The sequence below is a fragment of the Populus alba genome, chromosome 16 (assembly GCF_005239225.2).
Source record: "Populus alba chromosome 16, ASM523922v2, whole genome shotgun sequence".
Taxonomy (NCBI): domain Eukaryota; kingdom Viridiplantae; phylum Streptophyta; class Magnoliopsida; order Malpighiales; family Salicaceae; genus Populus; species Populus alba.
The window spans coordinates 1,303,865-1,331,553 of NC_133299.1; the positions used below are offsets into that span (position 1 = coordinate 1,303,865).

The window sequence follows — 27,689 nt, forward strand, 5'->3', positions numbered from 1 at the left end:
TATCGCTATAAACTGCGCAAATTATACTGCACCCCAGTCAACTCAATACACAAAGTTTTGAACACTAAAAGATCGACTCATAGTTAGAATCTGAATATAAGTGCTCAAAATCTTGATCACTGTCACACTTTCTTCTTCTTCTTCTTCTGTTCTTTCTATTTCAAGTAAATATACACTGCAAGGACGAAGGAGCCCTTCTCAAGAGTCGCACATGTGCCCGCATAGATCAATATTCACTCTGTTCGAATACAGAAATAAGGCCATTTCCTCCTCTTGAATCTGGATAGAATTGATAGAACCTGAATCGCCCTCACAGTTTCTTCTTTTTGATCTTTCATTTCAAGCATATATCTTGTGAGCCTCACATACCAAGAACAGTATAAAACCTCGTATTCAACTCCAAAAACTTCTTCCCGCCTCAAACATTACAGTTTCTGTGTTTCATTTCCTCTCATTTACAACTGATCAAAGCAAGGATCCTTCTGTTGAGTCTTTCTTTGTCTTTTGCTTTTTGCAGAAATACTTTGCGGCCTACATGATTATTCTTTTATCTGTTTATAGGTGGAAGGATAATCTAGGGGCACGAAAGAAAAATTGTCACTGTATCCATCCACATCTTCAGTTAATGACTGCCAGATGAAGGCACCAGCACCAGCCCGCCTCTTCTTTTTGGATTCATAAATTTTATCATACACTGTTTTCGACAAAACATCTCTGTCAAACACTCCCTTCTCATCCACCTGCCGACTTGAGCCGACTACTGTGAAAAGAACTGGTTTCCTCAGCGCCATGTCTCCATCACTTACATGAGCTCCCAAGCGAAAATTGCCGGTTCTTCAGAGTACCTAACTCCACTTAATGAATTCTTTCTCTTCACAACTGCCTGGAAAATGCATAACAGAAATCTGCAGCCAAGAGATTATCATAATGCAGAAAGAGAAGCATAGATTGCCAAGTCCCAGATCTTGAATGTCAGCTCTTGTGAAATTTCATTCCTATTACTTACTAATACAGCAGTAATTTTAGCTTAAATTGATCTAGCAGATGATGCACAATCAAATTTCAGATGGTAAGTTATAACATATCATATAAGTTCACTAAGTAACTTAAACAAATACAGTTGTCACAAAACTCACTCATATTCAATGCTCCCATTCATTTTACAATCAAATAATGCCTGTTAAGTCAAAAACAAATTCCATGCAATTGATTAAAATCCAATGACTTAGCCTTGGAGGTGTGAAACATAGCATCTCACCTTAATATAAGCCTTGAAGTAATCTTTAATAACTGGGTTCGAAAAGAATGAGTCATCTGATGAAGAGACATTAACTCCAGCTTCCTTTGCCCACTTCACATACTGAGTTTTTCCACCAAATGCAACCAGGTTATTCACCAGACTGAGAATTAACCTTATACGATTCCTTCTTGCTTCAACTATCATATAGTCCAATCCCTGCAGACAAATACCTTCATTAAACACAAATAGTTCCCAAAACTGCTTCAAGATTGTTCCTTTATATGTCATTGAAAAGCCCATAAGCCTTTTACCACACAATTGAGGCCTTTCATTAAACTTAACCTCCCCTCCAAGATCTGACAGCCAATTGAAAGCAAAAATCTTAATTTTTACAACCTTGAGAAGTTTATAACTTACTTTGAAGACCCTTTCGTTGAAGACACCAGGAGAGACCTGCAAAGCATCAGGCCCATGACCATCACTGAAAGCCCAAGTCCTGCAAACAGTCAACCCCATTTGAGATCCTCTCTTAAGCATCTCAGAAACCTTCGATCTTGATGAACTCCACACACTCTCCATCATTAACCAATATGAATTCCAACCATTAACATAAAATGCTGATTCCCCATAACCATAACCATCACCATCATTGATGATGATGAATTGAGTGGAGTCGGTTGAGACAAATCCCATCCTGGGTTGCCATAAAAAGACGGGAAAACTGAGGCTGCCGTTACTGTTGTTGAAGTTAAGGTAAAGAAGAGAAAGTAGCATGAGTATTCCTAGGAATGGATACAGTCTTTTGTCTATCCATTGGGAGTCCGTTTCCTGTTTTCTGAGCAGACACTGAAATATGTTTTTTATTCTGTGTTCACGGTAATTAAGGATACAAACAAAAGCCACCGAGATTGCGTCGCTAAAAATGTGAAATCTTTTGCGGTCGTAATTTAGGCGGTGACTGGGTTTGGGGAGTCTGGTCACTGTACTCATACTTTTAAAATTAGTTTTTGAAAATATATTAAATTAATATTTTTTTATATTTTAAAATTATTTTTAATATTAGTATATTAAAATAATTTTAAAATAAAAAATATTAATTTAAAGAAAAAAAATTAAAATTTTTAAATTTTTTTAAAAAATAAATATGATTGAATGCAGCAGCCTGTCATGTTAGCTTTTGAAGTAATTAAAAATATTTTTAAAAGAATTTAAAAAATATTTTAAGTTATTATTTTTTTGATATTTTTAAATTATTTTAATATATTAATATTAAAAATAATTATAAAAAATAAAAATAATTTTATTTTAATATATTTCTAAATAAAATAAATATAGAAAACAAAACCAACCAAAAAAATTACATGTTTTCGTCGGTGGCTCTATTAAGCTTTTGGCAACGGAGTCACTTTGTTGCTGTAAATATGAGGAACCGGGAAATTACAACAGGCTTTATTCTTGCTGCCATGACAATTTGTGTTGAATGTTGATATTTCTCCGGCGGAAGCAGAGCTATTCTCCGGTCAGCTTTCTTGCATCTCCGGTTCTAAAAATTGATTATACTTGTTACAAATGTATTATTCATTTTGTATTTAAGATTCAAAAAAAATTATTTTTTAAGAAATTTAGTCTCAAATTTGAATAATATTTTATTGATTATAGATAAATCCATTCATCCACTCAAATTAAAAAAAAAATTATATGTTAATTTTATTTATTAACCATATATTATTTCAAGTTCAAATCAAATAAAAAGCGGGTAGAGATCTTTTATGAATTCAATTGTTCGGACGTAAATAAACTATTTAAAATTCAAAGAAATAATTAGTTTTCACAGGGAAATATCAAAATACACTGAACGTTTTCATACAAGTTTTTCATTTTGAGAAAAACAAAGAGTGTTTTAAGCAGTCGATATTGTTATCTCAATAGCTAATTACAAAATTTTGAGTGATTGTTCAACATGTTTTGAGTCATATTTTCATAAAATTAGGATAAAAAAATTATCTTTCTAGTGGAATCATTCGTTGTTTTTGTGAGGAGGAGGAATACAAGTTTCTGATAATTAACAAAGCAAACTTTTGTATATGATACAGGTTCAGTAATTAACTTTTGTTTCTATACATAGAGATAGCAAAATAAAATTCAAAAAGTTTCAATCAACAAAGAAACAAAATAATTTATGATCATCACTCACTTGTACAACTAAAAGTTTTGATCTTTAGGCACAAAAAGATCAAAAGTTCCAATCTTTCTTTCATGGTTCTTTCAAAAACCTCTGCAAGCATCTAAACCCAAGATATTGAGCACAAAACTTCTCCATTTCTTCACCACCTCTCTCCATACAAATCTCCTCCTCCATCTCCTCCAGCACCATATCCCATCCACCATAGGGGTCCCACTGCCACCCACAATAGTCACCACCATCAGCACCAACTTTTGCTTCACATATTGAGTCCAGTATTTCCTGCAACCCCACAATCCTACGGCTGACTTTCCTTCTTGCTTCTCTCACCGTTGGATCAACCCCAGGTACTGAATCGAGCCTTAGAAGCAAGCCCATCAAGGCCTCATTCATCCCCAGCTTTTCTTTCTCACTACTTCTTATTGCATCCACTGTTTCCTGCCGTTGGATTTGGTTTTGTAACTGATCAGCTTCAGAACTAACAGCTGAGATTTTCTTGTAAAGGGTTCGGATCATATGTGTCCTGTAGCAAGATTGGATCTTGGTGGCAGCAGAAGTGGCAGTGCTTGATTGGGTGGTGGATTTGGGGGAGGGGGGCTTGATGGGGATTTCAATGGTTTGTGTAGGGGTAGTATGGTCATTATGGAAAGAGTAAGTGACTGTTGTGGTGGAGGAAGAGAAGTAGCTGAAATTGCTGGATGGGTTCATTTCCTCAGCCTTGAAAGAAGGAAAGAAGGAAAGAAGGAAGGAAGGAAGGAAGACAAGACGGTCAGGGAGTGTGAGATGAGAGTGAGATTTTATACAGAAGGTTTTGGAAAATTTTGCGATAATGCCAAGGATTGTTTGTGGGCTAACGTTTTGATTCTTTTTCTTGAATGATCTTGCCGTTTAGCAGGGGACCCATGATTTGCTTTTTACAAACGGACATGCTTTTTGGCCAAATGCAAGTGCTTTTGATTCTGTGGTTGATTTCTGTAACGTTTGTGATGAAATAGTAAAAACTTTATATTGAATTTGAGATGTACACGACTGAAGTGTTTGGGCATCACACGCACCCTCGCAAAAATAAGGCCTTTATATAAGAAGACTGATGAAGATTATGTGTTTTTATATGGAATTTTGTTTTGTGTGTTTACCGGGTAATCTAATATATTTATACATCTTAATTGCATGAAATTTTTTTTATATAATGTAGAGTAATTATGGAGAATAATTACATTTTCTAACAAGATAAAAAAAAAAATGTTCCTTTAACATGACATTGAAATCTTGATTATCAAAATGGTCACAAACTTGAATATCATTACCTTTATTCTAATTAATAAATTTTAACATAAAATAATGTAAATTCATGCAAGTTTCAAGCTTAAATAGTTTTCACTCGAGAGAATATGCTAAATAATAATATAAATTATATCTTAAAGTCTCATCTAACAGTTTAAACTATTGTGTTGAATTGATTATTTAACATGTTAGAAAATAATATAAATCATATATTGGAACCTCACATAACAGTTTAAATTTTTAAGTTGAGATGGTTCTTTAACATGATATTAGAGTTTTGATGATCAAATAATCATGAGTTTAAATTTTATCATTTTTATTTCTAATTAATAAAAATTAATCACAATGTAATGTGAATCTGTGCAAATTTCAAGCTTATAAAAGCTTTTCACTTGACGGGATGTGTTAGATAACAATATAAATCATATTTTGAGATCTCACCTAACAACTTAAGTTTTTAAGTTGAAATAATTCTTTGATAGTCAATTTATAAAATGAATTTGTTGATTGTTATACTTCATTGTCCCATTGGTGAAAAATATTGGCACTCACAAGTATTTAACGAGAAAGGTTAGTATCATATGGAACAAGGTGTGTTCCATACTTGCTATTGGTGATAGTTATTGGAGAGAAAACTAAATGTCACCCCTGACCTTCAGGATGTCTTAATAATGCATTGTGATGTGTGTCAATATTAAACATCCTGGGATGGATTTGCACAGATCAAGATTCAATCCTAGTAGTTAGATTGAAGTCCAAATACAATATGTTAATGAGGGTTTAAGCTACAAAAATTTTCATTTAACCTTAACAAAACAAATAGGATGTCATAAAAGGACAACCACCACTCTCATTTGGAGTATGACCCAAACAAATACTAGCATTATCATGATCACTCTAATTATTTTGTATATTATTATAGAAAACACTAAAATATGTAGTGTTTTCCTTACAACAGCTGCATTGTGGACACACAATTAGAGTATTGTGGACTCATTATGCAATGAGTTTTTTTTTCATCATTTTTTATTTTATTTAATCCTTTTATCGTAAAATTTAAGGCTCATTGAAGTTATACTGTTAAGGAAAAACAAAATTGAAAGACAAAGAACTAGGGTGAAAAAGGTGGATAAAGTGGTGGAAATTTCAAAGTTTGCGCATAAAAAATCACTTTCATCCTCCTATTTTTCCAATGATACCCCAGCAGGCGCATTGTTTTTTTTTTTTTTCTCCATACAAAACAACAAAAAGAATCAAAAAAGAAAAGAAAGAAAAAACAAGGGTGACTCATCACGGGGCTAAAATAAAAAGGCATGCCTAATCTTTCAAAAATTTGGTAAAAAAAAGGCCCTTTTTAAGTGTATATATATATATATATACACACACACACACAAAATTATTACTATTTTTCAATAACATTAACATGTGACGGCGTTTTCATACATATATATATATATATATATATATATATATGAAAACGCCGTCACATGTTAATGTTATTGAAAAATAGTAATAATTGTATTTGTAAGAAAACGTAGTAGTAAGATTTGTTTATTCATTATATAAGCTTCAAATTTAATACATGAGAGATTCTTTGAAGAATGAGTTCAATAACAAGATGTTCTCAAAATATTGTTACCTTTGAAATCTTTAATTCATGGAAGTTGAATTTTGATGATCTGCAGGTCTCAGAAACATGTGGGGATAAAAAATCTCTGGTCAGATTCAACATGGTGCATTGTGTTCTTCAGGCCGATCGAGGTATGCTACGAAGCATGAAAATAGACAGAAATGGAGTCGAAGCTCAATCCAAGACAGCCTTAAATGGTGTAAAAATCTGCGAAAAGAACTCAAAATCAAACCCCAGCTCTTAGTGCATTGAAACCCAAGCTCTGATTTACCAGAAAAGGGTCAGAAACAAACAGGCACAAGATCCAGATTCTATTACACCTGTGGGTTGAATAAATTACAGATTTCGCTGAATTCAACTACTGGATACACAAGATCACGATAAGAGTTATCTTTGGATCTGTTCGTACATCAACAAAAAACTTAAAACGTATCTCGACATCGATTTTGCTGCATTCAACGTATACACAACGAACAACAAATTACCTGCCACCCCGAGGAAATATGCTTCTTCAACAATCAACAGCTCTACTCGAGTAAGGGATTTATTGGATTATCGCACAGCCGGACATCGGCTGATGTAGGCTCAGAGCGCAATCCAACATCAAGGTGACGGGAGGATTCTCCGGCCGGCCAGAGCAAGTGCCAAACCCAACACTGTAACCATATATCTCCCAGCAATGGATTAAATTTCAAGAAGTGTTTTGCATTTCACGCGATACAGAGGAAGGAATAGAGGAAGAACCTTGGATCATCCCCATTTAGTGAGAGTGGCTTTTGCCCATTCCATGTTAGCTCTAACAAGCATCCAGAAGATTCTGGCTAGCTCCTGCTTGACAATACAAGGGGTAGCTGTTGTTCAGTAGAAGATGATGGAAGGAAAGAAAAACTGGAATTCCAGGAATAAGAATTCTGAGAATATGGTTGCTTAAATAATATGATTTCTTACGTGGATGGAAAAATTTATATAATAATCCGTAACTTTAACTCTTTGGGCACAGCTCAGCCTCCTTGGTTTGGTTAATGTCTTAAAATAAAAAAAAAAAATTAATATAAAAAAACATAAGAAAATTATTTGGTTATAAAAGATGGGATAGAGATTAAAAAAAAAAAAAACAAAGAAAAAACATTAATATATATAGAATTTTAATATTTTTAAATTAAATTTATGTTATTTCAAAATAAAAAAATATAATGATATATCTTTTTATTTCAACTAGTTTATTAATTAATGAGAAAGATATTTGTCTTACAATGAAAAAAAAAATAATCTAAACTCAAATGGAGGGGGATAGAGAGAAAATATATATAACAATTTTGAAATAAATTTTTTTTTTAAAAAAAAAAAAATTATGTTTTATTTTTTCAATTATCTTTATCTATTCTATTAAGATATAGGAGTCAAATTTTCAAATGTTTAATATTGAGTTACATGGTACTTTTTAAAAATATTTTTTGTTTTAAAATATATTAAAATATATATATTTTATTTTTAATACTTACATAATAAAATCATATAGAAACATTAAAAAATAACAATTCTTTACCATTTTAAACTGAATATATTTTTAAAAATACAGTTCTAAAATATGAAAGTGATGATATAAATTTTGCTTTTCACAGTACTATCTATTTAAAAATAAATTAAAATAAATTTATTTTTTATTTTTTTTCATATTCAAATATTAAAATAATCTAAATACATAAAACAAATAATTTAAAAAATAGCTGAATAAAAAAACAAATTAGCCCTACGTTAAGAAAGTGCTGCACGGTAAAAATTAGTAAGGCGGATAAAAAACAAGCGACGCCGTTTCTGACTCCTCTCTCTATAAATAAACCTTCTGTTTGACCTCATTCATTCTCTCTTCATAGTGCAAAATCACAAAATCCAAAAATCCAAAAGCAAAAATAAATAAAAAATCAACGGATTAGTAATTAGTTAATTCAATATTTTCAAATAAATAAATAAATTGAAAAGCCTCTATAAATCCTAATCTTTCTCGAAGGATTATTCTGCGAAATGTCGTTCGATCTTCTGTTAAAGCCGTCGTGTAGCGGCTGCGGCAGCACCACAGATTTGTACGGAAGCAATTGCAAGCACATGACGCTTTGCTTGAATTGCGGCAAAACAATGGCGGAGAATCGCGGCAAATGCTTCGATTGTGGCACTACTGTCACTCGCTTGATTCGAGTACAGTATCTCTCTCTGTTTGATTTTGTTTATTTCTCGGATTTTTTTTTTATCATTTTTTCGAATATTTTTTGGTGATTTTTAGGAGTGAAATTTGATTTTTTTTCTCTATTTTTTATGATTTCTCGGGTGATTATTAGGAGTATAATGTTAGGGCGAGTACGAGTAGCGACAAGAATTATTTTATAGGAAGATTCGTGACAGGATTGCCGAGTTTTTCCAAGAAAAAAAATGCGGAAAATAAATGGTCTTTGCACAAAGAAGGAATCCTTGGTCGTCAGATTACTGATGCTTTGAAGGTAATAATGATTTTTTTATACATAATTTTAGTGTTTTTTTTTTTTTTTTTTTTTTTTAAAGTATATAGTATTTAGGTTTGTAATTGAGGATTTTGGGTTGTGTAGGAGAAGTTTAAGAATAAGCCTTGGCTATTGGAGGATGAGACTGGGCAGTCTCAGTATCAGGGTCATCTTGAAGGGTCGCAATCGGCGACTTATTATCTGTTGATGATGACTGGGAAAGAGTTTGTTGCTATTCCTGCTGGTTCATGGTATGTGTGATTGTTATTTTTAATGACTTTGGTGTTTGTGGTTCCTTACTTGAGGTAGGGTGGTTGTAAATGTATGAATTTGGTGCTTTTGAATGATGTGGTAATGATGATATGTGGAATAGGTACAACTTTAACAAGGTAGCGCATTATAAGCAACTTACGTTGGAGGAAGCAGAGGAGAAGATGAAGAATAGGAGGAAGACTGCGGATGGGTATGAAAGGTGGATGATGAAAGCTGCAAATAATGGAGCTGCTGCGTTTGGTGAGGTGGAGAAGGTAGATGATAAGGAGGGTGTTTCAGCTGGTGGGAGAGGTGGGCGTCGGAAAGCAAGTGGTGATGATGATGAGGGAAATGTGTCTGACAGGGGAGAGGAAGATGAAGAGGAGGAGGCAGGAAGGAAGAGCAGACTCGGACTCAATAAACAGGGTGGTGATGATGATGAAGAAGGTCCAAGAGGAGGTGATCTTGATATGGATGATGATGATATTGAGAAGGGTGAGTGTTTTCCCTCAAACGCCATGTGGGTGCCAATTTCTTGTATAAATGCTTAAATGATTTCTTTATGTTCTTTTAATTGCTGTTTTTTTTTTTTAAATGTCTAGTAGTCTTTTTTTCTGCCTTCTTGAAATCAATACTATCTTCTTTCTGATGCACATTAAACATGATACATTGCTTTTTTGTTCTTTTTTCATGGGCGTGCTATGAGCTTCAACTGTGTTGAATTTTATACTGATTTATTTTTTTTGTGAACCATACATGGCAATTTAGGTTTTCTAGTAATTCCTACCTCAGGCACATGTATTTTATGGTCTTAGGTGATGATTGGGAGCATGAAGAAATTTTCACCGATGATGATGAAGCTGTTGCCATTGATCCTGAGGAACGGGAGGATTTGGCCCCAGAAGTTCCTGCTCCTCCCGAAATCAAGCAGGTCTGTATTAGCAAACTATCTTGGTGCTAATCCAAACTACTTGCTTTTGTGCCTCAACTTATATATGTTCTTTGGGCATGTTGGCATATTGGTATTTGCTTGGTGTGTTATACATGCTCTATTATATTCATGTAATGCTGGTTAGGCTAGTTTGGTTCTTCTGAGAGTAGTTTGAAAATGTGGAGATTTTAGTCAGAACTTTTTGTAATGTTGACTGATATATGAAATGGAATTTTGATTTTGGAGCACATTTTTTGAATTGATAAGGGGGATATTATTATTGAGAAGCACACTGGGTTTTTCTTTTTTTTGTAATGCTGATAATAACAGTAAGGTATTTGCATGTTCTTGCAGGATGAAGATGATGAGGATGAGGAGAATGAGGAGGGAGGACTGAGTAAATCTGGGAAAGAGTTGAAGAAGCTACTAGGTAAAGCAAATGGTCTAAACGAGTCAGATGTAGAAGATGACGACGACGACGAGGATGTGAGTTTTTGTGATGGCTGATTGTATGCATGTTTAGTTGGCAACCTAAGAGCATTTTCAACATTGCTTTGCTGTGCTTGTTTTCTATTTGCTTTTATTTTATGCTTCTATTTTCCTGGTCCAATATGAAAGTGCATTGAGTGATCAGGGGTGGAATTGTTTTTTGTTTTTTTTTAATTCTGAGATGTCAATCAACTTATATGATGCCTGATTTGACATATTAGTTTGTAAAGGTTTCTTTGGTATTCTTGTTAATTTTTGTATCTTCTCTCACTTACAGTGCTCTTGTTTGGTCTTATCAGATGGATGATGATATTTCTCCTGTACTGGCTCCAAAGCAGAAGGATGTTGTGCCAAAGGAGGAAGCTGCTGACATTAGTCCTGCAAAACCAACACCTTCAGGTTCTGCTAAGGGAACCCCTTCTACCTCCAAGTCTGCCAAGGGGAAAAGAAAATTGAATGGTGAAGATGCAAAATCTTCTAATGGTGCACCTGTGAAGAAGGTGAAGACAGAAAATGTAAGATGTTTCTTCAAATATACATCTAAAACAGTGCGCTATGCTATCGAATGTCTCTAATAACCAATCTTCCTATGAACTTTAATGTTCTCTTAAAGCAGGAAGTAAAACCTGCCGTGAAAGAAGAAAGCTCACCCGCTACTAAAGGTACTGCAACTCCTAAAGTAACGCCACCATCATCAAAAACAGGGTCAACATCAGGTTCTACTGGTCCTGTCACTGAAGAAGAGATCAGGGCTGTTTTGTTGCAAAATGGGCCTGTTACCACACAGGATCTGGTTGCTAGGTTTAAATCACGACTAAGGACTCCTGAGGTATGCTCTTCTTTAGCATTGTGCAAGCTTGCTTCATATTGCCTGCCACTCAAAACTGACCTGTTTGTTGTGCTGTTGCAAGATTTTCTATGGAAGCTATGTTTTCAGCTAGTACCGTGCATTTTTATTTATTTATTTTTTCTATAACCGGTTTAACTTTAGATCAAATTACAATTACCCTTAGTTTTTATGCTTATGATTTGGTAATTATGCTATCCAGTGCTTCACTGCTGATAACTCTTTAGGATTATCAGTCAGGCTCTTAAGAATTTGTGTTGTTCATGATGGGATAAACACAATTTAAGATTGAAAAACATGTGCTTAGAAAACTGTTCTAGAATGTCTGAATCTCATGCCAGGGGATTTTTCTTATCATTAAGGGGTGGGGGTGGCTAAGTTTTTGCATAAACATGGGGCTTCTACCAGTCCAACCAAGGTTGGGTTGGTGGCACAGGATAATAATATAGATAGGATGGACTGAAGATGTATCTCCTTGTTGCTTACTATATTCATTCATTCTACTGAACGAGAATTTCTGCTTCCTCTGGAAGAACAATAAAGTAGCATCACCTGAAAAGTTTTGGATGCTTTCAGTTCCCTCTCTCCTCTCTGTTTTCTGACTGGTGGAAGTTCATTGGTGCAGGACAAGAAAGCTTTTGCAGATATTCTGAGGAGAATTTCTAAGATTCAAAAGACCAGTGGATCTAACTATGTTGTGCTGAGGGACAAATGATAGCTTTCTCTGTGTTCCCAGATTTTCACTTGCTCAGATTAGCCCATGAAACCGCTAACTATCCTGTAAGTCTATAACTGTGCTTGCTCAAAAAGAAAATAAAAGGAGAAGGAAAAGAATCCCTTTAGCCTTCTGTAACTAATATCCTTGTAACTTTGTTGCAGCAAATTTAATGATGAAATTGTAAAATGTTTACTGTAGTAAAGTGTACTTGTAAAATGTAGTGTACACCGACTCTGTATTTTGTTTGGAGGCTGCTAGATGTATTCATTAACCCAGCAATATGCTAGAAACTGATGAATCCTGGTCTCAATTGATGTTCCTAATTTCAAGCAAATGATTTTCCTTAGACTTGAATGGTAGCAACCTTGCATGGTGTGTCCAAACCCTACATCTGCTATGGCTTGTTTCCAAACCATGCCTTGATTTGATTTTTTTGAGTTGATGCTTGATACTGGTGGATGGTAGTTAAGAGCTTGGAGCACTGTTTCTGCTTGTGTACATATGAGCAAAGCAACCTTCAGGCCTTTAAAGGCAACCCCAGATCAAAACCTACACTAGGAACTATAAAAATGGCTGCTCTGGTATAATCTAGCAGTGCTAATTAAATATTATTCGTCCAATAATTTTCTGAAAAATTTCATCCGTTGAAATGACAGGCTTCCATTGGTGGGTGTTATAAGTCAAATGATTGAAATTCTGGTAACATTAGCATTATTCTAATTCGCTGATATTTTTAGATAATAGTTGTTAGACTCCTATACCTAGGACCCGAATCATTAATTTGCTAGTTTGTGGGTGAAGCCGATGTTGTTTTTGAGTTTTTTGTTTTTGTTAAATGATAATATTTTTTGAACAAAATTGTTTTGTTTTGTTTAATTTTTTTAATGAAGTGATACCATTTGAACAAAAAAAGTTTTAAAATATTGAGATGATTTTATTTTAAATAAATTTAAAAATTGATAAATTTAAAACCGGATCTAATTGAGTTTTCAGCTGGGTTTAGTTAGGTTTAATTAAGTTGCTAAGAGTTTGATCGGGTTAATTTATAACTTTGTTTAAAAATAAACTCCATTCGAGCTAGGCTACGTGATAGATTAGATTTAATAACTATTCATAATAGTAACGTGTATTTGTGTATCTAAATTAAAATCTTAATATTTTTTAATCCAAATACATTATTTTTAAAATCACCATCCTCTCATGTGGATGGAGGTCGGTGAATGATTAAATGAAGGAGAAGAGTGCTTTCATTAGTATAGAACATTTATAATCAAACGACAAGAAATTAAAAATAAAAAAATCTTTATGGATCAAAAACCAAAAAATAAATGTCTAAATTAAGACATTTAATCAAACGACCAGGAAAAAAAGAAGACATAATCCTTGCAAAAACCAAAGAATACATGTCTAAATTAACATAATTTTGCAAGTTTTCCAAGCTTTTGCTGCCATAAAAATCACTACAATAAAATCCAAAAACAAGAAGCATACAAGAGCTAGGAAAATCCAATCTAAATGCCCATATAGGACAACCAAAATCCAGCCATCAATAAAGCAAAGCTTGCACCGAAATGGGATGGAGCTGAACTTTCTGGTGGGGCAGCAATAGCCTTATCAGAGCCTTCTGATGCGACTTGTGCGGTGGTGGTATCAGTTCTGGCTTCAGGAACCACCACCTCTACATGTAATTTCAGGCCATTCTTGCACTTGTCAGAACTGCTGCTTGTGAAGTAACGGGTCCCTTCTCCATCAAGAGTGATGCCATCACTGTCATCAGTGTACATTCTGATTGGATTGCTCACATCACACGTTAGGTATTCTTCCTTTGTCTCTACCTCAGCTATGCTACCCTGTGCTGCAGTGTGGGTGAACCCTGATCTCCCCCACAGGTCAAATATATTATTACTAGCTCATCTAACTTGTCCTAATACATTCCCAAAATCACTCTACCGACTAAAAATTAAAAGCTGAATTACTTGTATTGATTAAAAAAAAAAACCCCTTCAAGTCCCGGATTTATAACCCTTTAAATCCAAATACTCTAAAAACTAAATTTCAATTACACGAAACCGCTCTCAAACATACCCTTGTTAATAAATATTAAGATATTTGGATATTGAAAAGAAAAGGAAAAAGCTAAATGGAGGAATAACCAATAATTCAACTCTGAAAAACCTTTCTGAAAAGAAATATTGAGAGAGAAAGAGAGAGAGAGAGAGAGGGCTTACAAATTTTATCTCCAACTCTGAAAGTTCTAGCAGAGGACCAAGAACCAATATCAGTATAAGGGTGCCATCCACGATCCCCTCCAACTACATGGTGCACCTGGGCTCCATCATTAGGGCTCACTACGACTAGAACCAGAACCAGAACCATCAATATCTTCTTGGTCATTGCCATTTTCACAGCACAACAAACTTTCTTCTCCTAGAAGGAAAGGAGGGAAAAAGAGAGAGTTAGAAGACTGGTTGCTAAGAGTGAAAGAGAATGTGTCCTTTCAATGATATTGCACTAAAGAAGAGGGTAGAGCCCACTTTTATTAAACTAGCCTGGCTCATGAGTTCACATGAGTCACGGTTAACACCGGAACTAGCCAGGACCTGGTTTATATCCGGTCATTAATCTGTGACTTGATCGAGTTGTCGTCAGAACTCGTTGATTTTTTGTAAGAAAAATTAACAACAACATTGTCTTTATGGATAAACCAACCCGTGACAGCTGAGTCTGGGTCAGGTTTATAGATATGGTGGAGCCTAGAGGGTTTGGTTTGGTTTCCTTTCCTAGCAGCTTCCTTTCAAAAGCTTACATAAGAGCAGAGAATCGTAGGTAGCACACTAGAGCCTGTGAATGTGTGCCGAGAGAGATAGAGTACTCCTTTGTTTCATACTTTTTTTTTTTTTTTTGATAATTTTGGACAGTCAATTTATATACACTTCAATTAATTTTTAATGTTTTAAAATTAATGTGATATAGAATTATGAAACTGATGATCTATATAAAAAAAAAAATTTAAAATCTAATCAATTATATTTTGATTTATAAAAAACATGTTTACTCTTTAAAAAATTAAAATTTGTATTTTTTTTAAAGAAAATTTTAATTTCTAAATAATATTGATATATATATATATATATAATTAATTAATTAATTTGTTTGAGTTGTGGTTGTGGTTGCTTTTTGAAGTGTTTTTTATTTTAAAATGTATCAAAATAATATTTTTTTTTTTTTTTTAAAAAAATTTTTTAAAATAGTGTATCAAAAAAATGTAAAACATTAAAAAATTTAATTTTTAACAAAAAAATAAAAAAAATTTATATATATACTGGAAAAAAAATATAGGAGGGAATAAATTGCGAAGTCATGTAAAATGGTACTGGTGTAATTGCTTACTGGAAATTGTAATTGCTTTTCACTGAAGCAATACCAGACGAAATGTGGAAGAAATTTATGTTGATTACGACAAGAACTCTCTTATAACATGAAAATGATATGATATGATATGATTTATGACGCATTTTATTCATTAATTATCACATTTTTTTTTTAAATGAAAAGAGAAATATCAAACTAATACTAGAAAATAAAATACTATACAGCATGAATTCCAAGAATATAATTCAACATGATATTTTCGCTGTTGAAATTTTTATTTAAAACACGGTTAATAGATATATTTGATATTAAATTAAAAATGAGGTTAATTTATTTTTTTAGATTAAAACTTTATTAAAATTTAATTTTCAAATTATAAGCAAATAAAAAATTGATCTCAAATAACTTTTAATTGATATATTTTTTAAAAAAAATTCCCTCTAAAAGCTCCATCCCACAAAAAAATAAATTTCCCGGTGATTTATATACACTTAGAATATAAAAAGTTTAAATTGGATCCAAAATAAACCCTAGTTTTTAGAGAAAAGAGGATATAAGCAAAATGAATTTTAGATTTAAACTCACATGCATGCAAGTATGCAACGGACATGAATTTGGGTTTTATTTTATAATATTGGTTTGATATTTTTTTTTTTTAAAATATATATGTGATCATTAATGTTTAAATTTTGTTAGCCTAACTCATGAATGAATGATATAATGTGATCAGTTTATTTCTAGAAGAGTTTTTTTTTTAAATTTGAACAGTTTTTCAACTTAAAAACATCTAATTTAAAACCAAAATGTTAGGTTTGATTTTAATTTTATGTGGATAACCAAAGTTAATAATGAAAATAATTTATTATGTAAATCACCATAATCTGGGCAAATTATGCATAATTTTTGACACATTTCTTCATCTAAATTTAAGCATGACCGGCAGGCAAGCCAATAATATGGAGGGTATTTACTTGTTGTAATCTGGGATTCAAGCAATAGTGTAAATTCTCTGTGAATCTTTTCCAAGAGCTCCTCCAAAGTCTCAATCTTGTTTCCATGCAAGGAGGTTTCCAAGAAACATGTTTTTGTTGGTTTTCTGTGGAGAAAACAGATTGGGAAATTCATTTAAGAGAAGATAGACAATATCTTATAAAGAGTAATATGGATGCTTTTGTTTTTTACTTCACATGCCAACAGGAAGAAGCTTACCAAGTCCAAGACTAGGTTTTATTATTTCCGTTATTTTTCATATTTACAAGCAACACTGATTTCTTCGGAATAATCCAAGACTAGGTTTTAAATCTGCTTTTTTAAACCGCAACCATGAAAACTACCTCAATCCTGCACCAAACCTTACAATGGAACTTGTTTATCAAGCTCAAATCAAATGCTACTCGCGTAATTCTGTTTGGAGTTGAAACAATAGAAAATACTATCAATTTTAATGGAGTAGTTCCAATCTCCATGGCAGATTTATGATAAGGGGTTTGAACTTAGATTCATTGGATCAATACATGAATTTCATCTTTTTTCTCCAAAACATTTCTTTCTCAAATATAATTGTGGAGCTCCTCATAACATTTTCTTCCATTTGAAGATAATGTTAAAGGGGAAATACAGTACTACAATTTACACTATTTAAATGACATAGATAAAACAGGAAAGAAACTTCACAAACAATATCCAAGATAATCAAGAACAAGAAGCACCTCAAAATATACATTACAAAGAGCAATCTTGGTCACTCTCCAATGAGTTCTGTGGAGAGTAAAATATGATAATATCAGCCTTTTCAGGAAGTTTAAAGCTCACTCTCTTCTGTGACTTCCCACTTTGGGTTCTGCTAATTGAACTCACTACTGAAGAGACACCGACATAGTCTTCTATATCATCTACTTGATCAAGCCCCAATAGTATGCCCGTGGAAGAACTCACTCTTGCCTTAGTTGAAATAGATGGGTGTACCCCTTTGAAGGACCCATGTTTGAGACACAAAGCTCTCCTCCTCTCAATTGTTCTGCCTTCAAGCTAGGAGAGGTTAAAAGCCAGTCCTGTAGAGTCAACTTGCTCACTGTTGTACCCTTCTTCTCTTCTCGGAGCACATGCCTTTTGTTCTGGATCTTCTTCACTTTCAAGCATTCTGGCTTCAATAATTCAACCAAGCGTGATTCACGACCATAGGAGCGGACTACTTCTGGCTTCTGCTCGGAAGTCGAGAGCTTGCTTACTTTACATCCCATTGGATTCTGCCAAAAGAATCAGCAATGTAATACATAAACGTGGATGGATAAGATGGGGAAGGGCTTAAATCATTGTGTCTGAGCAATGTATAGGGGAAACCGCGACGGAGAGGCTGAGAAAAAGGTGTTTGTAAGAACTGTGTTGCCTTAGTAATCCCCATTAGGTTAAGTATTAATTTGTACTAAATCTTTCAATATAATTAAGTTCGCATCAGTCATGACGATTGGCCAAATCAATCCTCACATATTCTTTGTTTTGTGCTAGCTACCATTGTCTCAGTGTCCATGTCAGTTCTTGGCTTTTAATCTTCATATTGATCAGTCTGACAGACAATGGTGATAAACTCAAAGCAATTCGTTACAAACAATATATTAAGCTAAGTGAAGTTCATTTTCCAATTTGTGGAATCAAGGAAGCTGGCTGTCTTTGCATGAGGGATTAACTTTTCACTTCTTGTTTGATTGTTGAGCTTGGTTTAGATTCATTGTCGTTTACAACAACAGCAAATTGTGCAAAAATATGTTGAAATTTGTTTTTCCGTTTCAAAAACGCTTTTAAAAAAATTTGATTTTTTTAAATTTTTTTGTTTCAAATTAATATTTTTTTGGTGTTTTTAGATTATTTTGAAGTGTTGATATCAAAAAAAAAAAAAAAAAAACATTATTTTAATATATTTTTAAATGAAAAACACTTTAAAAAATAACAACTACACCTTTCAAACAAACAGATTAATGTAACAGCAACATTTGTAATTGGCTGGAGCTAGATTCTTAGGACAGGCTGGTTCCTGGAGGGATATGAAGCTGCAATATGTCCAATGTGGAGGAAAAATCAGACTAAGCAGGGAAGCCTGCAAGATGTAGCAGAAAGAAAAACAAGGTGCACATTAATCTGCAATATGTCCAGTGTAGAGGAAAGATCAGACTAAGCAGGGCAGCCTGCAAGAAGCAGCAGAAAGCAAAACAAAGTGCACAGCAACATGGTCTTTTAGTTCACATCTCAGCCTTCAATAAGATGGCAGAAATTATCAGTTCCAGGGAAGACAAGTTTCTGTTTCGCGATTGTAGTAGAAAGACATTATACTGTTGATCAGTGTTGTGTAAGAAACTGGATGTCAGCTTTGACTGTAAATCTCTTGTTGCTATCAGTCAGTCAAGGACTCATGGTTATTCTTTGGACATGCCAATCTGTATCTTCAGGTTTTAGGCAGGCAAACCCTAGAAAAAGAAATTAATTTGTAGTCTGCTATTAGATTCAAGGCAAAGATTATAATTTATAAACAAGGAGCAGATTGCCTTGTTACTTGAGCCAAAATACCTCGAGGGTTTATTATGAGATTTCAAGTTCAGTCATATTCTATTGCATGGCACATCACTTGTTATTTGTGTAAGAAACTGGATGTCAGCTTTGACTGTAAATCTCTTGTTGCTATCAGTCAGTCAAGGACTCATGGTTATTCTTTGGACATGCCAATCTGTATCTTCAGGTTTTAGGCAGGCAAACCCTAGAAAAAGAAATTAATTTGTAGTCTGCTATTAGATTCAAGGCAAAGATTATAATTTATAAACAAGGAGCAGATTTCCTTGTTACTTGAGCCAAAATACCTCGAGGGTTTATTATGAGATTTCAAGTTCAGTCATATTCTATTGCATGGCACATCACTTGTTATTTGTGTATCAGAATCGAAATTGATATATTTTCTGGCATGCTTGAACCTTAGGCTTGCAGCTTGTCTTGGCTTCTTTCCCCGATCAGATTACTGGATGATACATTTAGAGCAATTAACGAGAAATCGATTATTACAAGATCAGTTTGTGGAAAATATCACACTTTAAAGCATCCACCCTAGTTATAATACCCAATTCGAGAGTCAACCCGGCTAAGTTATGAATTAGACATTTTAACCTAACTACAAGTTAGCTTATTAACCGAGCAATGATTTTTTTTAAAAAAGCTCCCCAAACGAAGTTGTTTCAAGTTTTCTATTTTTTTTTTTAATTGAAAACATAATTTTAATGAAAAAAACCCAGTTCAAAGTCTAGACCGAACTAGGTTTTATAACACTGCTGACAGCAGAGAACTCTTCCCATTTTGCTCGAATTTTCGAATGTGCCAAAACCTAAAAGGAGACATTTCCAACAACACTTCGCAAAACTGCCTAGACATAGATTTGCATCATGTACAAAGGCCCATCCAGACTTCACGAGAGTCTAAAATTTAGTTGGAAGTGTATATTTTTGCCCTAAAATCACATAACAGTAGAGGTTATGTAATAATTTCAACACAAGACATGATGGCGTCTATGGGTAAATTCAGATCAACCATCATAGTACTGTAATTATAATCAAGCACATGATTTTGGAAGTCTCATTTGCATGAAGCATTCTGAGAATAGAAAGATACTCCAAGCATGAAATTTATCTAGAGCAGTAATGTACTTGAAGGAGATACAAAAGAGGTCGAATCAGGAAGTCTCAGCAGCTGGTTGGGTAACCCCAAACTTCACCAACAGCTTGCTTAGAGCATTGGGTGGGCAAATTTGGTATTTGACATTCCCCGAAGGAGAAAGGAAGACCTCAGCCAGTTCAAGCTTCTCTGAAGTAAGACTTGTACTATCCATAGTTTTGCTGAGCACCTTCAAAGCAAGCTGGACAGCTTCTTCCCTTGTGATTTCATCCCTGTAATCCTGCTTTAACATGGATTGTGCAGCCTGGTTGTTCGCACCAATTGCTGCAGCTTTCCAGCCAGCATAATTTCCACTAGGATCGCTCATGTAAAGTTGGAAACCATAATTTTTGTCCCATCCTGCAAACAGAAACGAGACACCAAAGGGCCGAAGACCACCAAACTGTGTGTACCCTTGCTTGGTGTCACAAAGGGATTGAACTAACTGCTCTACAGGCATTGGCTCTTGGTATGCAAAGGTGTAGCGTTGTGCTTGGATCCTTGCAGTGTTGATTAGGATGTTGGCATCAGACATAATTCCAGCCACTGCAACAGCAACATGATCATCAATCTTGTACATCTTCTCAGTGGAAGTTGACATTTGCAATAGTTTGGATGTGACCTTCTTTTCACCAACCAGGATAACCCCATCTTTGGATAATATTCCTATTGCAGAACCAGCATTTCCAATGGCCTCCATAGCATACTCAACTTGGTACAGACGTCCTTCAGGGGAGAAGATTGTTGTGCGGCTATCATATCTTCGAGACATTTTTATTTATCCTGAAAGAAGATAATCAGCATAAGCAACAAAAAGAACAAAAATAAGTTCTTAACCTTGCCCCCCTTTTCACTTGATTAACTATATAGGAAAGGCCAGAAAGCAGGGTTGGTGAATCCACAGTAAAAGAGTGAGAGACTCACACGAAGATCATTCAATTGCAAATAAATGAAAGCATGCAACACATTAGCGAAAGCAGAAATTGAGCATGTGTTGGAAAAAAATAAATTAGACAACTCTTAGAGAACAGCATAGCCAGTATAATCAGCTTGGAAGTGAGAACTTGGCACGATTAGAAAACATCTCAGAAACAACTAGAGCTTCCAGAACCACGAACAAGTCAAACAGTGTGGAAATTTCCATAAACTGAAAAGGTAGAATGTAGGCTTTGCATGCTGTAAATTGACAATATTTTAAACTCTTCAATTTTTTTGATTGATTAACCAAAAAATTTAGGAGATGCAATCATTGTGCCATTTTCCCAATTCAGCCCCTTTTCATGCCCATCCATTTTCAAATAAAATATGCCTCATGGAAACAGCATGCATATTTTCTGTTCCAAAGAGCCAAATGCAAACATAGGAGAACATGTATCACATACATGTGCAAGAAAACACATGCATGGAGTTTGTAAAGGAGGTGCATACACTTTAAGTTTCTTAAAGAAGAGGCCATTAGGAAACTACATTTGCAAACCCTAGAGCTCACAACAGAAGTTGCAAAGGCAGGCAACTGAAAGTTGTTTAAATTAGAAACACACAAGGACTGAATATAAGAAAATAAAATCCTGCAACTGTAATTTAAGTAATGTCGTCCCTCTGATTAAGTCTAACCTTGACCATTCAAAAAAACCTACGAAAGACAATGAAAACTCTAACTAAGAAACTAGTACGCTTTACTAAATAGTTAAGCACTGTTCTGTAACAATAACCCATATATCAAACTAGGTTTTCCTTGTTTACCATCCTTTAATTCATTATACCTGTCAAGAATATCACAAAGGACATATAGCAAATCATATTACAAAAACAATCAAATATCAGTTATTTCCAGCAAATATACAACTACATTGTCCCATAGTTGCTCTATTTCATCTAGCAGTTCAATCAAGGATCACTAACAAAGTTGCCAAACTAAAATCAAAATCTGTTTCGCCAAACACAACCCCTTCTATGTCTTTTTAGTACAGAGTCAACAATATTGTTTTATCTTTCGCGCTTCCAACAAAACAATTTGATCCCTTAAAACAATTTGATCCCTTAAAACTACTATGGACACACACAAAACAACACTAACCCAAGTTCCAATTCCAGAGTTCAGCTTCTAAAAAACACATCAAATCCAACTAGGTCTATTTCCACTCCAAAATTCAATGCACATTGTATAGTTAATTTGCCAAACTATATTAGAATCTGTTTCTAGGAAACACCCCATCATCCCATTCTCTGTCCTTCCAGTGAGCACACCATCAACAATTCTCTCTCTTTTGGTCTCCCATAACAAAACAAATTGATCCCTGAAAACCCTGCAAAACTACAATTAACACCAAAAATAAAATAAAACTATCCCAGATTCCAATTCAAAGTCCAACTTCTAAAAATCACCTAAGAAATCAGCATTACCAACTAAAACCCCTCAACCAAGAACGAAATCAGAAAAAAAGCAGCACATTTACTGCTTTACCACCATAACAACCCAAAAACAAAAACAGATCTACGTAAACACCTAGAAACCTAACTCATAACACTTAAAAAATAAAACTCATTTTCAAATTTCAATCAGAAACCATAATCACACACAAAAAAGAAGCAACAACAAAAACTAATATAAAAAGTCCAAATCTTCAAGACCTAGTTCAAGAAACCAACGAAAGAAGAGACATTTGGTATAAAAATAAAGAGGGAATGCTAATTACCTGTAAAATGCAAGTGATCAAAAGGAATTTGCCGTGTAGTGTGATGCGGGAGATTCTGAGGGCTGATGAAAGCTATGGCTTCCTTGGTGATCTTTTATGGGTTTCTCACTTCGCTCTACCTTCTTGCTCAAGAAGAGTGAAAACAGCTAATACTGGGTGGGTTGGGCTGTCAATGCTGTGAATTTGGGTTGGGCTTACTTTATGGGCTTAATATAATTAAGCCTATTAGAGTTTTTTTTTCTCCTATTTATCCATTTTTAGATTATTAAAAAAAAAAAAACGATTAGTGAAAGAAAAATTAACTCGTTAACATGGCCCAATTAGAATCAATTCTTTATTTGAGTTTTCTGAGTTTTTGTGGATGTATTTTAAAAATATATTTTATTTAAAAAATTATTAAATTAATTTTGTTTTAGTGTGTTTTGATAGTTTTAAAGTAAAAATTATTTTTGAAAAATGCATCTTACACCACAAAAAAAATTACTATTGGATTTTTAATTGATTTTATAACATTTATTTTAGTTACTAGTCATTTAGAATTGATTATATTTTTCTATCAGCTTCTTAGATTCTTAGATTTAACATTATTTCCATCAAGTAAACCCAGCATGAGGATTGCTATGAAAAAGGGTAGGGGCACTAAATCAACATGCAGGTTATCAAGTTAATTATTTTTATTAGAATTCATTTAATTAAATTTTCAATCGAGTTTCAATCAAGTTAACTAGATTATGAGTTAATCTGATTATATTAATTAAAATTTACTAAATCAATATTTTTTTCATTTATATTTAAATCTGATTTAAATTAAGCCTTGAATAATGGATATCTAAGACCTACTCATTAAACCTAATTGGATTTAACAACTATAATTTTTTTCAATTTCCTACCTTCCTACCCCTTTTATTTGGACATATAAAAAGGAGGTCAGGAGTACTCTGACTTCTAACAAGCCATGTTTCTTATCTAATAACATTATTATTTTATTTTTTATTTTTTCCCCCTTGATTAAGAGGCGAGGTCTTCAAACCAACTCTTCTCCATTCCTTCTCGAATGCCCCAAAGACCTTGGTTAGGCTTAGAACTTAGAATCCTTATTAAAATATCTTTATCATATAGTGTGTTTCTAGAAATATAAAATAAATATATTCGGGATCTTGTAATCTTGTAGGTTGGATAAGAGTTTGTATTCTTTTCTAGCCTTTTCCCGTGAACCAAGCACTACCCGTGTGTGTGTGTGTGTGTGTGTGTGTGTGTGTATAGTATTGGACTTTACTTCACATCGTACTAATTTTCTCAAGTAAAATACTATGGTCTTGGTCCACAATGGAATATAAACATTTCAAATCAAGTATGGATTGAGAAACCTATACCGGGAAAAAAGATGATTTAAGAGAAATCAAACACGTTTGTTAAAAAGTTTACAAGGGGACAACGAATCTTTGTTTTTACAGTCATGTCGTTTTCTAAATGTTTTTTTAATAATTTTAATGTAATAGTAGTAGAAATAAAAAAATATATTATTTGGATATATTTTTAATTTCAGACACTTTTATAAAAAGATGCATTAGAGGGAGGGATAATTGGATGGCGAGCGTCACAAGTGATGGAGATCATCACATTTTGATGGAATTAAACATCAAGCAATCAAGAAAGCATGCCCACATTTGATAGGCAACAAGTTGAAGAAATTAACATAAGATATTCTCTGAAAAGGGAAGGAAAGGAACATAAGAAAATTATCTAGAACTATAACAAATTAAACACATGATATCCTCTTGAATTAAAGGCTTCATTCCAGCCACTTCATGATCCGGCCTACATGCAATTATTCTTTACACTTTCAAGCTCACACATGTTACACTCTGCATGTTTCAACACAACCTGCAACCATCAAGAACGCCAAAATATGGTTTAGTTTCATGGATATTTTTTCTGATAAATGGAATATCTTGTCAAGACTATATATATATATATATATATATATATATATATATAGCGAAATTCTGAAAATGGAAGCTAGCTAGTACCTGATTAATTAAGCAGGACACTTGAACCCTTCAGGTGGGGTCTTGCCACAGTCAACAAGGACCTCAAGAGCAATGGGTATAATGATACTGATGTTGAGAAGCTTAGCCTTAATGGTGGTGCAAAGACATATGGCAGCATCCAAGTCAAGGAGACCTTGAAGCACTGGACAGCATGCATCCTTGGCACTACTGCCAATACCAATGTGGACCAGTCCACCTAACACATCCACACATGCACCTAGCTTGAGAGTGTCAATGGGGCAAGTCTCTTGTTTTGGTGGTGGAGGTGGAGGTGGAGGACATGGTGTTTCGGGTGGTGGAGGTGGAGGTGGAGGACATGGTGTTTCGGGTGGTGGAGGGTTCACAATAGGTGGTGTTGGTGGCTTTATTGGAGGAGTCACTGGAGGCTTTGGTGGTGGAAGAGTTGGTGGTGGAAGAGCTGGAGGTGTTGGTGGCTTTATTGGAGGAGTCACAGGAGGCTTTGGTGGTGGAAGAGTTGGTGGTGGAAGAGCTGGAGGTGTTGGTGGCTTTATTGGAGGAGTCACTGGAGGCTTTGGTGGTGGAAGAGTTGGTGGTGGAAGAGCTGGAGGTGTTGGTGGCTTTATTGGAGGAGTCACTGGAGGCTTTGGTGGTGGCAGAGCTGGTGGTTTGGGCACATATGGTGGCAGAACTGGTGGTTTGGGCACATATGGTGGTTTCGGTATGAAGGGGGGATGCACAATTGGTGGTTTGGGAACATATGGTGGTTTCGGTATGAAGGGCGGATGCACAATGGGTGGTTTCGGTGTATAGGGCGGATGCACAATGGGTGGTTTCGGTTTAATGGGCGGATGCACAATGGGTGGTTTCGGTTTAATGGGCGGATGCACAATGGGTGGTTTCGGTTTATAGGGCGGATGCACAATGGGTGGTTTCGGTTTAAACGGGGGATGTACAATGGGTGGTTTCGGTTTAAACGGGGGATGTACAATGGGAGGTTTGGGAACAACAGGTGGCTTAGGTGGGTGGGGTTCGGGGGGTTTAGGGTGATGGGGTGGCTTTACTGTGGGAGGAGGATGCACCGGTGGTATCTTAGGAGGACACTTTGGTGGCGGCTTTACTTTGGGACGAGGATGCACCGGTGGTCTCTTAGGAGGATACTTTGGTGGCGGCTTTACTTTGGGAGGAGGATGCACCGGTGGTATCTTAGGAGGATACTTTGGTGGTTTAGATGGCGGAGCTGGGTAAGGGCAATAGGGACAAGCAAGTGACGTGAGCAAACTGCCCAAGTTCACAAGGAGGATCAAGAGGTTAGCCAGAGCAAACTTGGCCATCGTGGCTACTTGGCACTTCCCTCACTGAGTTTCTCAGTGAGTCTGTAGCTCAAGCCATGCATGCCAGCCTTCTTATAGACTTGAGTGGTCCGAATAATTCTTTCTTCAATCAACAGTCCAATATTTTATTGCAACTTTATCATTGACTTGACAGAACAAATAATACCTGTTCATTTAGCTACGCGTTGCACCTACAATACAAATTGTATTTAAAACAAATAAATATAAAAACAACATTTTAAAAATTATATTCAATATAAAAAATAACATCTTAAAAAAAAAATTTAAAATAAAAAATAAAAGCCTCGCTCGCTTAGTTTCGCCAATTATTATCCGCTTGGAGACGGGGACAATTATTACGTCCATCTCAACTTTCAATGCAGAGGGCATCAAGCAGCACTGTTTTACGATGGAGGATATTTTGACTTGTAGTGCCTGTTCAGCCCGTGATTGCCCAAGCCTCCTACAAGCCACGTGAAAAAAAAAAAAAAAAACCCTTTTTATTTATTTCTGGATGAGATGCATCGACGTTCTATTTTTCGTACACAGAATTAAGTTCTCTCTCTGTCGAATTTTAAACAATTAATTTATATATTAAATTTAAATAATCCGAGGTGAATGTTTAAAATAAAATAAATGGTTTTCCCGGCCAGAGAGAAAACATTTTATATGAAAAACTACATAAGAAGAAGAGCAACAAGCCGATAAATTTACTTTTTTTCTTAATAAAGATTAAATTGGATCTTGATGAAATCATGAGTTTAATTATTTTTAAGTTGAATAAGCTAAACTAAATCAATTCCTACTTGATTAAATAATTAATATTGGTTTTTCATACTAGTTTTATGTGCTATTTTTTTTAATACAAAATTGAGTTTACTCTCTCTATTGGACTTTAAACAGTAAATTTATATAAAAAAACAAATATTTATAAGAAATCTCCATCCTCAAACAATAAATTTAAATAATCCGAGATGATTATTAAAAATGAAATATATAATTTTCACAGCGAGGAAAAAATTTATACGAAAAACTACACAAGAGGACAAGTAACATTAATGATATAATTATTATTTTTTACTCTATGATAGAGTTGGAAATCTATGTTTGCCTAATGAAATCCAATGGTGTCGGCAGCCACATGCTTACAAATTAACACGATTAAATAGTGAAAACCACTGGTTTGGTATTTATGCTTTTCTTCTTGCTTTGGAATTCCCAAACAGCAAACGCGTCTTCATTCGCATAATTCTACAAAATATGAGTACGTTCCCCCCATTAATTATGTAATTGTTTTGGCGTTTTGCTCAATCTTTTTAATCTTGATTTTTTTTCATGTGCGCCTCCTAGCTAGCCCTAGCTAGGCTCCCCTTAGGATAATGTTTTTTTTTCTTTTTCTTTTTCCCTTTAGACCGGAAAAGAAACAGAAAAACTGGCTAACCAAGAGAGCTCCACCAATGCAGTCGTCGGCATCTAACAAGTTCTTGATACAAGGAGGAGTCTCCCATGCATCTTTGCAGACGATCA

The 27,689-nt window shown here is 34.5% G+C and overlaps 6 protein-coding genes across 13 annotated transcripts; 1 reads left to right on the top strand and 5 right to left on the bottom strand.

The window, feature by feature from the left end:
* On the bottom strand, positions 1-2,191 carry LOC118037298 (mannan endo-1,4-beta-mannosidase 6). Of its 2 annotated transcripts, none has more exons than XM_035043229.2 (3): positions 1,658-2,191; positions 1,259-1,456; positions 1-883 (listed from the first exon to the last, which is right to left on the bottom strand). In XM_035043229.2, the coding sequence occupies exons 1-3, from the start codon at positions 2,012-2,014 to the stop codon at positions 803-805; spliced, it is 636 nt and encodes a 211-aa protein (XP_034899120.1). In that variant the 5' UTR covers positions 2,015-2,191; the 3' UTR covers positions 1-802. The 2 variants fall into 2 exon arrangements, with proteins under 2 accessions (XP_034899120.1, XP_073261193.1); XM_073405092.1 differs by having other exon boundaries at positions 1-905.
* A 1,185-nt stretch (positions 2,192-3,376) lies between these two features.
* Positions 3,377-4,292, bottom strand: LOC118037249 (BAG family molecular chaperone regulator 5, mitochondrial). The gene has a single exon (XM_035043159.2). The coding sequence runs from the start codon at positions 4,128-4,130 to the stop codon at positions 3,495-3,497; it is 636 nt and encodes a 211-aa protein (XP_034899050.1). The 5' UTR covers positions 4,131-4,292; the 3' UTR covers positions 3,377-3,494.
* Positions 4,293-8,200: 3,908 nt separating this feature from the next.
* Positions 8,201-12,879, top strand: LOC118037242 (transcription initiation factor IIF subunit alpha). 3 transcript variants are annotated; one of them, XR_004685575.2, is made up of 10 exons: positions 8,201-8,529; positions 8,670-8,828; positions 8,934-9,079; positions 9,202-9,575; positions 9,896-10,011; positions 10,366-10,497; positions 10,800-11,015; positions 11,114-11,329; positions 11,973-12,127; positions 12,722-12,879. XR_004685575.2 is itself a non-coding variant. In XM_035043152.2 (9 exons), exons 1-9 carry the CDS (start codon positions 8,359-8,361, stop codon positions 12,060-12,062), a joined length of 1,620 nt encoding a protein of 539 aa, XP_034899043.1. In that variant the 5' UTR covers positions 8,201-8,358; the 3' UTR covers positions 12,063-12,411. The 3 variants fall into 3 exon arrangements, 2 of the variants coding, with proteins under 2 accessions (XP_034899043.1, XP_034899044.1); XM_035043152.2 differs by lacking the exon at positions 12,722-12,879 and having other exon boundaries at positions 11,973-12,411; XM_035043153.2 differs by lacking the exon at positions 12,722-12,879 and having other exon boundaries at positions 11,117-11,329; positions 11,973-12,411.
* A 551-nt stretch (positions 12,880-13,430) lies between these two features.
* Positions 13,431-14,641, bottom strand: LOC118037250 (umecyanin). The gene is made up of 2 exons (XM_035043160.2): positions 14,294-14,641; positions 13,431-13,938 (listed from the first exon to the last, which is right to left on the bottom strand). The coding sequence occupies exons 1-2, from the start codon at positions 14,463-14,465 to the stop codon at positions 13,577-13,579; spliced, it is 534 nt and encodes a 177-aa protein (XP_034899051.1). The 5' UTR covers positions 14,466-14,641; the 3' UTR covers positions 13,431-13,576.
* Positions 14,642-19,872: 5,231 nt separating this feature from the next.
* Positions 19,873-22,968, bottom strand: LOC118037247 (proteasome subunit alpha type-4). 3 transcript variants are annotated; one of them, XM_073405154.1, is made up of 3 exons: positions 22,820-22,960; positions 22,201-22,420; positions 19,873-20,906 (listed from the first exon to the last, which is right to left on the bottom strand). In XM_073405154.1, the coding sequence occupies exon 3, from the start codon at positions 20,893-20,895 to the stop codon at positions 20,143-20,145; it is 753 nt and encodes a 250-aa protein (XP_073261255.1). In that variant the 5' UTR covers positions 20,896-20,906; positions 22,201-22,420; positions 22,820-22,960; the 3' UTR covers positions 19,873-20,142. The 3 variants fall into 3 exon arrangements, with proteins under 3 accessions (XP_073261255.1, XP_073261254.1, XP_034899048.1); XM_073405153.1 differs by having other exon boundaries at positions 22,201-22,429; positions 22,820-22,957; XM_035043157.2 differs by lacking the exon at positions 22,201-22,420 and having other exon boundaries at positions 22,820-22,968.
* Positions 22,969-24,416: 1,448 nt separating this feature from the next.
* LOC118037252 (uncharacterized) lies at positions 24,417-26,269 on the bottom strand. Of its 3 annotated transcripts, none has more exons than XM_073405090.1 (3): positions 25,172-26,269; positions 24,850-25,135; positions 24,417-24,703 (listed from the first exon to the last, which is right to left on the bottom strand). In XM_073405090.1, exons 1-2 carry the CDS (start codon positions 26,160-26,162, stop codon positions 24,858-24,860), a joined length of 1,269 nt encoding a protein of 422 aa, XP_073261191.1. In that variant the 5' UTR covers positions 26,163-26,269; the 3' UTR covers positions 24,417-24,703; positions 24,850-24,857. The 3 variants fall into 3 exon arrangements, with proteins under 3 accessions (XP_073261191.1, XP_073261192.1, XP_034899053.1); XM_073405091.1 differs by having other exon boundaries at positions 24,850-25,129; positions 25,172-26,268; XM_035043162.2 differs by having other exon boundaries at positions 24,850-26,268.
* Between the last annotated feature and the right edge of the window lie 1,420 nt (positions 26,270-27,689).

Coding starts and splice junctions, on each gene's coding strand:
- LOC118037298 (XM_035043229.2), bottom strand. CDS start 2,014: ATGCTACTTTCTCTTCTTTACCTTAACTTCAACAACAGTAACGGCAGC. Junction 1,457..1,657: donor TCAACGAAAGGGTCTTCAAA/GTAAGTTATAAA, acceptor ATTTGTCTGCAG/GGATTGGACTATATGATAGT. Junction 884..1,258: donor ACTTCAAGGCTTATATTAAG/GTGAGATGCTAT, acceptor TGCATTTTCCAG/GCAGTTGTGAAGAGAAAGAA.
- LOC118037249 (XM_035043159.2), bottom strand. CDS start 4,130: ATGAACCCATCCAGCAATTTCAGCTACTTCTCTTCCTCCACCACAACA.
- LOC118037242 (XM_035043152.2), top strand. CDS start 8,359: ATGTCGTTCGATCTTCTGTTAAAGCCGTCGTGTAGCGGCTGCGGCAGC. Junction 8,530..8,669: donor CTGTCACTCGCTTGATTCGA/GTACAGTATCTC, acceptor GGTGATTATTAG/GAGTATAATGTTAGGGCGAG. Junction 10,498..10,799: donor ATGACGACGACGACGAGGAT/GTGAGTTTTTGT, acceptor TGGTCTTATCAG/ATGGATGATGATATTTCTCC.
- LOC118037250 (XM_035043160.2), bottom strand. CDS start 14,465: ATGGCAATGACCAAGAAGATATTGATGGTTCTGGTTCTGGTTCTAGTC. Junction 13,939..14,293: donor CAGAGTTGGAGATAAAATTT/GTAAGCCCTCTC, acceptor GGGGGAGATCAG/GGTTCACCCACACTGCAGCA.
- LOC118037247 (XM_035043157.2), bottom strand. CDS start 20,895: ATGTCTCGAAGATATGATAGCCGCACAACAATCTTCTCCCCTGAAGGA.
- LOC118037252 (XM_035043162.2), bottom strand. CDS start 26,162: ATGGCCAAGTTTGCTCTGGCTAACCTCTTGATCCTCCTTGTGAACTTG.